Here is a 9,822-nt window from a genome sequence, read left to right as displayed (position 1 = left end):
ATTCTTGCCCACAGTAGTAGATATTATGGTCATCTGAATTACATTTGCCCATTCCCATCCATTTTAGTTCACTGCTTCCTAAAATGTCAATGTTCACTCTTGCCATCTCCTGTTTGATCACATCCAATTTACCTTGATTCATGGACCTATTCCAGGTTCCTATGCAATATTGTTCTTTACAGCATCAGACTTTACTTTCACCACCTGATACATCCACATCTGGGTGTCCTTTCTGCTTTGGCTCAGCCTCTTCATTGCTTCTGTAGCTATATTTCCCCTCTTCTCCAGTAGTGTATTGGACACCTACCAACCTGGGAGACTCATCTTTCAGTGTCTTATCTTTTTGCCTTTTCATATTGTTCATGGGGTTCTCCAGGCAAGAACACTGAAGTGGTTTCCCATTCCCTTCTGCAGTGGACCACATTTTGTCAGGACCTGACTACCAGGGCCATGCCCTTCAGCTGCTTCACTTAGGTGGAAGACATGCCCAGTGCCCTGTTTCTCCCACTGCTGGTCCTCTTGGGACTGTAAAGCTTCACGGGCCGCCAGGTGTTGGTCAACATGCGGCCGGGGGTCCAGGGCAAAGGCCCTGCTGCTGGTGTTGGCTGAAGCTGATTGATGTTGGAGGATTCCCAGGGACAGAGGGCTCCCTGGCCTGACTATTGCCACTGGCTTCCCTGGGCCTGATCCGCCTCCCAGGCACCTACAATATGTAGACTTTGTCTTATTGTTGTTTTCAGTTAGGTCAATTGCTTATTATTATAGGGTCAACCCCCATGTACCCACCATCCCAGTCATGACCTAGAATGGCCATCAACCTTTAAGTCTCCTGTGTGTTACTGCCTGAATGTTTGTGTCTGCCCCGGCCCCCCTCACCAGCTCCAAATTCATATGTTGAAGCCTAATCCTCAGTGTGATGGTGTTAGGAGGTAGAACTGTTAGGGGATGGTTAGGTCATGAAGGCACAGCCCTCATGAATGGAATTAGAGGCCTGATGAAACAGAGTCTAGAGATCACCCTTACCCCTTCTACCACGAGAAGACACAGCAAGAAGACAGTAGCCTGTGAATCTGGAAGTGGGCTCTTGCCTGACGCCAAACCTTCTGTGTCTTAATCTTGGACTTCCCTGTTTCTAGAACTGTGAGAATATAAATTCCTGTTGTTTAAGCCACCCAATCTCTGCTATAGACAGTTTCTTAACAATTTTTTGACTTTATGGTGATGTGAAAGCAATACACATTTAGTAGAAGTTTTACTTTTAACTTTTATATTTTCCTGAGCTAGTGATAAGTAGTATAGTATTCTCTTGTGATGCTAGGCAGTGAGCTATAGTGCCTATTCAGCCAGCCAGACGATCACCAGGGTAAACAGCTTATATGCTGACAACCATTCTGTACCCACACAGCCATTCTGTTTTCCACTTTTGCAGTATTCAGGAAAGTACATGAGATACTCAGTGTTGTTGTTTGGCAATAAGTCATGTCTGACTCTGCAGGCCTATGGATTGTAGCCCACCAGGCCTCTCTGTCCATGGGATTTCCCAGACAAGAATACCGGAGTAGGTTGTCATTGCCTTCTCAAAGGGATCTTCCTGACCCAGGGATCAAACCTGCATCTCTTGCATTGGCATGTGGATTCTTAATTTCTGAGCCACCAGGAAAAGGATATTCAATACCTTATTATAAAATAGGCTTTGTGTTATATGACTTTCCCCAACTGTAAGCTAATATAAGTATTCTGAGCACGTTTAAGGTAGGTGAGGCTGGTAGGTAAGGTGTATTTTCAGTGTATGACATTTCCAATTTATGATGGTTTTCCTTGGAAGGAAAGTTATGCCCAACCTAGATAGCATATTCAAAAGTAGAGACATTACTTTGCCAACAAAGGTCCGTCTAGTCAAGGCTATGGTTTTTCCTGTGGTCATGTATGGGTGTGAGAGTTGGACTGTGAAGAAAGCTGAGCGCCAAAGAATTGATGCTTTTGAACTGTGGTGTTGGAGAAGACTCTTGAGAGTCCCTTGGACTGCAAGGAGATCCAACCAGTCCATTCTGAAGGAGATCAGCCCTGGGATTTCTTTGAAAGGAATGATGCTAAAGCTGAAACTCCAGTACTTTGGCCACCTCATGTGAAGAGTTGATTCATTGGAAAAGACTCTAATGCTGGGAGGGATTGGGGGCAGGAGGAGAAGGGGACAACAGAGGATGAGATGCTGGATGGCATTACTGACTCGATGGATGTGAGTCTGAGTGAACTCCAGGAGTTGGTGATGGACAGGGAGGCCTGGCGTGCTGCGATTCATGGGGTCGCAGAGAGTCAGACATGACCGAGCGACTGAACTGAACCCCATGCTAAGTGGAGGGAGATCTGTATTTTGTTATGGCAGCCTGGGCATACTAATATACAAGCTCGTTGTGTGATTAAGACTGTCCCCCACCCCATCAGTTCTTGTTGGAATTTTATTAATTCTGAAGTATACTGTTTTTATATTTAGTAATCAGCTCTTTACAAAGTCTGTCTCTTTGACTAGCCTACAAATTCCTTAATGCCATGCAGGCTTCTCTTTGCCTCATTGTATTCCCTCTCCTCACAAGGTCCCCTCTCTAGTGACCTTTCTATATGTGTTGTTAGAAAAGTCACACAAATATTTACAGCAAAGCTGGCAAGCGTTTAACCACTCTTTGCTAAAAATACATTGTGCTTTGGAAACATGAACTTATAGGGCATCACTGTGTGCTTATTTGCAGACTCGCTATTAAAAAATTCTTTACCAAGTTAAATATTTATCTGTGCACACTGTATTCAACTGAGTACTCTGTGGAGACACAGCCATGAGAAAGTTCTCATATCTCTACTTCCTGAGAGTCCAGCACATAGCCTCATATTTCTCAGGCTTTGTTAGTGACTTCACCATTTAGAGAGAGAGAGAGAGAGAGAGAGAGAGAGAGAGAGAGAGAGAGAGAGAGAGTGTGTGTGTGTGTGTGTGTGTGTAATCTCTTCCCCAACATGAACCATAAGGTACCTTCCTTTGCAGATGCCCACATGTGACTGAGCTCTGTTTAAATGGTGATACCTAAAGTATTATGCTATTCCTAGCCTGTTCTGATTCATTTATAGTGTTAAGGATTCTCACTCTTATCTTTCTGCAAATCTGGATTTTCCACTTTTCATTAGTGTAGCTAAAGGTAATGTAATAGTAATGGTCAGATACACACTTTGATTCATGTTTACTTAAAAAAAATATTTTTTAATGGGATGCTGAGAGCAGATTCTTTTTTCACCACTCTATGTACAATCTTTTCTAGCTTCCAACTTGAGTGGAAACAGAGGAAATATTTCTGTATGACTTATAGTTTAGGGAAAGGACCATAGGTATGAGAAGAACTGCATCCACAGAGAGAAGCCTGACAACTTTTTCTGCTGCGAATCTTTTATTGAAGAATTAAGTTCCATACACTTGTCCCCATAGCCATCCTAGAGAAACTGGTTCGCTGCCAAAGGAAACTTGGTGCCCTTGAACATCAGGGAGACTCAGAGCATGGTCCATATTTTACAAAATAAAGTGTGCCACGGCTCTCCCTACAAGAAAAATAATACTTTTAAAAGGGGAGCTTTGGAAATCTTAAGTTGAAAGTTGCATCATCTTAGATCAAGCCAGCCAGATGAATACATAACATGAAAGCTGAACAATTAATTACCAAGCTTCAGCATGGTGGAAAAAAGGGAATTCAGTGTACCAGTAAAAGCCAGTGTTAGGAGCCAAAAATTCTGTAAGTTTCTCTTTTATCTACCACTGAATAATATTATGATGACAATCAAATGTTTCTTCCCCTAACTTCAATTCTTATTCTTAGGCATTTTCTTTCTCTCTCATTTTCTCTCTTTTTCCTTCCTTTTGTAAAATATTATGATTTTCAGTCAGCCATCTCTTAGGCTTCATAGCAGCATCTGGCTTACATAGCTAAGATGGCTTCTGGTTCTGTGTGAGGGGCTCTTTCTACAAATAAAATACTGAATAAAGCACTTACACAACAGCATTGCAAAATACACATCTGTTGCCATATACTATCCCATCAGATCCACAGTGAGGTAGGTACTCCATGGTGCATATTTCTGAATATGTGGTGCACTCAACCTCCCTCTGTTCAAAAAAAAAAAAACCATTAAATCATAGAAAAGAAACTCTTTTAAAGCCTTGAGAGGATCATTAGTTCAGAATCCCACTTGCAGAAAGGTGTATTTTCTGCAGTTTACATAACCTGACCCAACATTGGTGAGAATACCATCACAGCAAGAGATTGCTCAGCCCAAGTTCAAGGCTGCCCTCTCTCTCATTCTCCCGTGTAGCTAATGAACAGAATCCATCCTGTGGCTTATGAATAAAGGAGTATAAATAAAGTTTCTGGAGTCTTCTGGGTAAATAAATTATATTTCAGATTTTCTGTTTAGGCTGGCCAGGTGTGTTACCTGTGACTACTCATAGTCATAGATAATTTGTAGAATAAATACCTTAAAATAGTTGTTCTTGATGAAAGGGAGGAATTGTTGAAACATTTTATATTAAGGATATGTAAAATTTTTGTGTATACTTACGCATTCATTATTATGAAGTTTCCTGAGTTGAGATCCTTTATCCCTGAAAAATAAGATTTTATTGAATCAGTAATTTGATATTTCTTAATCTACAGAGTAAAACATGGTCATATGTCATTCTGTGTTGTCTGACCTGAACTAAGTAGTTCTGGTTAATATTCTTCCCCAGTTAGTTAATATTTGTCATTAACATCTTTGATAAATGATCATTTTGCAAACAAATTAAAATATAAAAAAATAAGATCAACACTAAAAGGAGAGTAGATTGGGCATTTTTAAAATAATCCATGAATACTCAGATGGAAATCAAAGGTATAATAAAGTATGTGGATATTTTTGCAGTTTTAAAAGAAAATATTCACATATCCATATCTGGCACTTATAGTCTGTGTAATTTTGTTATAATCACTTCTCCTTTCTGAGTATTAGATTTCCTCCTTCTAAAAAGATACAAGATAATATAATCAATCCCATCTCAGTGTTTAGTCTCTGGTATTGCATATTCTGAGGGGTTTTATTTGACTAACACTTGCTATTATATTTGACTATGACTTTTCAGAAAGGCTAGAAAAGAAGGAGGAAAATGATTAAAAGGAAGAAAAGCTCATTTCTTTGAGTATTCACTCTGTGTCAGCTGCTTAGTTAAGATTTGACATGTTTTCTCACAATGAATCCTAAACACTATTATAATTTCTGCTTTGCTGAATACAGAAGTACATAGCAGAATGGGTATTTGTTTGCCTAATGTCAGAGATCTACTAAGTGCAGCCTGGATTTGAATCCAGATGTCTGACACAAAAGTCCACGATTTTAACTGCTAGTCGGAAAGCAGTGAGTTCAAGTTGCTGGAGTGACTGGTAATAATCATTATTGTAAAGTCTCCTAGAAGCTGAGATGTTGTTTATAGTGAGAACTTAATGTGTGGGGATGATGGTGGTGAGGATTCCAACAAATTCCAACTATCCGTTTGTACTTTCATTCTCTTCCCTAGATTTTTCCAGACAATCAGAGAAGCAACATGATTTTCCTCTGGGGTGTGAAGGGTAGATCAAAGTGTTACAATAGTGTTCATGGCTTACAGCCCAAGTAGCAACATCTCTCTTCTGAGTTTCCATTAACTGATAAGAAAGATCATGAAAGTTTGACCAAAAATATGTTTCCTGCCTGAGACCCAGTTTCCTTAAATGTAATTTGGGAATAAAAATGCCTATATGTAACAGCTAATGCCTGAGGGATACCGTGTAATATAATACACATGAGAATTTGGCCGGATAGCAAAGAAATATACATAATATATATCCCTAATATAACTAGTTTTGGGTTTTTTTTAAACAAAACAATGTCCACAGAGTAGTAGAGGAACATGACAAAAGGTAAGATGTCAAACCATGTTTTCAAAAGCCGAGTAGATTTTGGCCAATGTGACTTTTGTGATTGTAAAGCAAAACAAAACTGGGCTCCAAATTGAGTATAATACTTACCTATTTAGGAAACAGTACATACATTCATTACTGTAAGTTTTCATATCTATGCCACATATTGGACTCCATATCTTTGTGCACGCAATCCCGATACCTTTTATGTTGTATTTGGTGCAGTTCACCTGTAATTGGGACAAAATAATACTCTGCATTCTGTTTCTTCAATTCTGTTATCATTCTTATATCTAGATGGTGAAGAGTGAGAAGAGAGTAGGAAGATTCCCTCCTCAGCTTTTCAGCAAACATGTCTAGAAGGCCTTTTGTGGACCAGGTGCTGTGCTGCAAAAATAAATCAGACCTAGAACAGTATTTAAATGAGAATGAGCAGTTTAAGCAAGAAATATTAGTCTCTCTCTCTTTTTTTTTAGGGTTATAATGACAGTCCAGTAGAATAATGAATGATACTGAGAAAAGTTTAAAATACTACCTAAAAGTAAGAGCTTCCTTGATCTCCTGTTCTCCTTTTGCACAGAGACTCGTTTAAAGAAACACCATTAGAAAAGTAGAGTAGAAACAGTTTTTACCTCCCACGGAATTATTTCAGCCCACTGTGAGTCAATTTAGATACCTTCACCATTCATTAACATATTCACCCTGATTTCATTTTTACAAAGAGCATGCCAAAAAGGTACTCACCTCTATCCCTATTTCTTGATCACCAGAAGAGACTATGATGAGATGCATTTGGAGAGAAGGAATTAGAGAAATAGTAAATTCTACAGTTAGAAATGCAAAGCTGAATTCATTGTTCACAGTAACTAAAACCCATTTCCCAACATCCCTTGCCCAGACCAGACCGAAAAGAGGTCACTTCTTTAGTCAGGCCAGCTAAGGGTGAAGTCAGAGAAATATGATCCTGACTCCCTGACCCCACCAAAAAAAAAAAAAAAAAAAAAATGAGGTTGGGGGCGAGAATCTCTGATCACTGGAGAAGGAACTGTAGAGGAATCCAGGAGATCCTGTGGGCATGCCCAGGGAGAGTTGGACTTAAGGTCCCAGAGTTGCATAGTTGATTTCTAAAAGGGCAAGTCAGAAACCTGAGAGATCTAATGAGGAACTGAGCAGGAACTTCTCAGTCCTTTTCTTCTCAGTCTCTCTTCCTCTTCCTGAAGGTCTGATTTACCCCTACTCTGTTGATCAGACCAATCTAAATAGATGCCTACTAAATTTTCTTTTGACTTTAATATTCTATGGGCTTCCCTTGTAGCTCAGCTGGCAAAGAATCCACCTGCAATGTGGGAGACCTGGGTTTGATCCCTGTGGTTGGGAAGATCCCCTGGAGAAGGAAAAGGCTACCCACTCCAGTATTTCACTTTCACTTAATATTCTATAATTACTGAAGGCCAAATATACTGCAGTTAACATAAGAGAATGAATATTGAAAAGGAATCCTAACTCACCGGGTGGAGTGACAGCCCATGTCATGGCTGCCAGAGCGAGGATGGCAAAAGTAGTGATGCTGTTCATAGTGATGATGAATGAGGGTATTCGAGAGCCGCTGCCCCGAGTCAAGAAGTTCAGAGAGAAACAGACAAAAAGCAGTCTGACAGATGCATGTATATATACACTCAGAGCAGAGACCTACCCTCATTAAAACTGGTCTTTGCAGTGATGATTGGCTGTTAATCCAAGCAAGGTTGTTTCTTTTCATTTGTCAAACAAAGCTTCCTTATTATCTTGAGTTACAGACAATTGGAATAGTTACATCCTGATACCAACTACCAGATGTTTTCCATAATAGTCCTTTGATCGCTCAGCAGTTATAATGGCATGGCTATATTTGAGGACAAATAAAGTCATAGGTGAAATGAATAGCAAATGGACTCTTAAATGACACGTAAAGGGATTTTACAGTTATGTGAAATGCAAGAATGTTGAAATAGATCAGAGAAATGCTGAGGACATTTCTTTAAAATGTACTGTAATAGACAACATTAATAGCACCATAAACCTTGCTTTTGTAAGTATGAACACACTTTACAACCTTCTGTGAAGGCTTGTTAAATGATTAACCTTATGAAATGTAAAGACAAGTATTATTGTTATTTTGCAAATAAAATAACAAAATCAGAAAGATTAAGTATATTCTTTTTAGTCACATTCTTAACAGTTAGGAGAGCTGGTCCCTTCCAATTCTAGGCCTACCTATACTTTAAAAAACAAAAAACTACGATATACTACTTTGGTCACTAAAATGGATATTTATAATGAAAACCTATATTCAACATGTTATCTCATGCCTTTTAAGATCATACCATGATATTGTGTATGACCCATTCTCCTGCACCCATATCTGTAAATATTCTGTTTATCCACATGACCAGTATTTTTTCAACAACACACACCCAGTGATTTCCAATTATTTAGCATTTTCACCTCTATTATCCCTTGTGCTCTTCACATCAGCTCTCCAGAAGACAGAGTTAATATAAAGGAAAAATTCATTCACAAAGGACAGATTCAGAGATTGGAGGAGGTAAGCAAATTCCCCAAAATAGATAGCTATTGTGATCTTCACTGAAACCAGATCTTCCAGTTTCAGATCTTACTATCTTCCAGTAATCACTGTATTTGTTTCTAATTTTTTAAGATATGTTTCTCTCATTTGTACTTCCCATTTTCCAATACCACCTCTTTTCTCTCTGAATTCTACAGTTTTAGTTTATTGTAAACATTTGAATACTTACATTTTACATATATTTCAAGGCTTTATCAACATTTGAAATATGTATACCACAATGAAGTGCAATCCAGAAGGTTTTCTGAATGGGGTAAATGGTCATCTTTCCAGGTTATAGTGAAACACCTGTTTAGAGGGACCGTGTTCTAAGCAGGTAACAGAAATGAGAACAATGACTCACAGAATGTGAGAATTGGTGAGTCCCAGAACAAACATCTGGATCTGTGGTCTTCAGACTTTCTGTTGTTGTTGTTCAGTCACTAAGTTGTGTCCGACTCTTTGCGGCCCCTGGATTGCAGCACACCAGTCTTCCCTGTCCTTCACTATCTCCCAGAGTTTGCTCAAGCTCATGTCCATTGAGGCAGTGATGCCCTCCAGCCATCCCATCTTCTGTCACCCCCTTCTCCTCCTGCCCTCCATCTTTTTCAGCATCTGGATCTTTTCCAGTGAGTTGGCTCTTTGCATCAGGTGGCCAAGGTATTTGAGCTACAGCTTCAGCATCAGTCCTTCCAATGAATATTCAGGGCTGATTTCCTTCAGGATTGACTAGTTTGATCTCCTTGCTGTCCTAGGGACTGTCAAGAGTCTTTTCCATCACCACAGTTCAAAAGCATCAATTCTTTGGCGCTCGGTCTTCTTTATAGTCCAACTCTCACATCTGTACATGACTACTGGAAAAATCATAGCTTTGACTGTATGGACCTTTGTTGGCAAAGTGATGTCTCTGCTTTTTAATGTGCTGTCTATGTTTGTCATTTTTGTTATTGTTGTCAAATTTAAAAAGGGAACTTTTTCCACACTCAAATGCACTTTTATGAGGCAAATGATAAAGAAGCAGATTTTTTTTTTTAAAAAAAAAGCTAAGTTAAATGGAAGCAATATAGGGCTCAAGAGTACTTGCATTTCTACCAGGCACTTCAAGGCTCCATGGAAATCAATTTGGAAAAGAAAAGAAGGAAGTGAGGCCCTCAGAGGAAGAGTACCATGATGAGGCCATTCAGTGAATTAGATCACCTGATTAGAGTACAGGATTCTTCCTGCTACTTCATATCTTCTCACAAGCACACAGCT

The 9,822-nt window shown here is 39.3% G+C and overlaps 1 protein-coding gene across 1 annotated transcript; it reads right to left on the bottom strand.

Annotated features, from left to right (window-relative positions):
• Positions 1-3,409: 3,409 nt before the first annotated feature.
• On the bottom strand, positions 3,410-7,632 carry LOC109561278 (double-headed protease inhibitor, submandibular gland-like). Its single transcript, XM_019963656.2, has 6 exons — positions 7,472-7,632; positions 6,708-6,739; positions 6,072-6,193; positions 4,591-4,633; positions 4,026-4,138; positions 3,410-3,576 (listed from the first exon to the last, which is right to left on the bottom strand). The coding sequence occupies exons 1-6, from the start codon at positions 7,536-7,538 to the stop codon at positions 3,519-3,521; spliced, it is 435 nt and encodes a 144-aa protein (XP_019819215.1). The 5' UTR covers positions 7,539-7,632; the 3' UTR covers positions 3,410-3,518.
• Positions 7,633-9,822: the final 2,190 nt, after the last annotated feature.

This window comes from Bos indicus, chromosome 7 (assembly GCF_029378745.1).
Source record: "Bos indicus isolate NIAB-ARS_2022 breed Sahiwal x Tharparkar chromosome 7, NIAB-ARS_B.indTharparkar_mat_pri_1.0, whole genome shotgun sequence".
In the NCBI taxonomy this organism is placed as follows: Eukaryota; Metazoa; Chordata; class Mammalia; order Artiodactyla; family Bovidae; genus Bos; species Bos indicus.
Note: the sequence above shows the minus strand (reverse complement) of the source record. Positions and strands in the feature narration are given on the sequence as shown.

What these genes read in the sequence shown, in the direction of transcription:
- LOC109561278 (XM_019963656.2), bottom strand. Translation starts at nt 7,538, where the DNA reads ATGAACAGCATCACTACTTTTGCCATCCTCGCTCTGGCAGCCATGACA. An exon ending in ATCAAGAAATAGGGATAGAG is followed by an intron (nt 6,194 to 6,707) that starts GTGAGTACCTTT and finishes TCCCAATTACAG; the next exon opens with GTGAACTGCACCAAATACAA. An exon ending in AACTTCATAATAATGAATGC is followed by an intron (nt 4,139 to 4,590) that starts GTAAGTATACAC and finishes TTTTTTGAACAG; the next exon opens with AGGGAGGTTGAGTGCACCAC.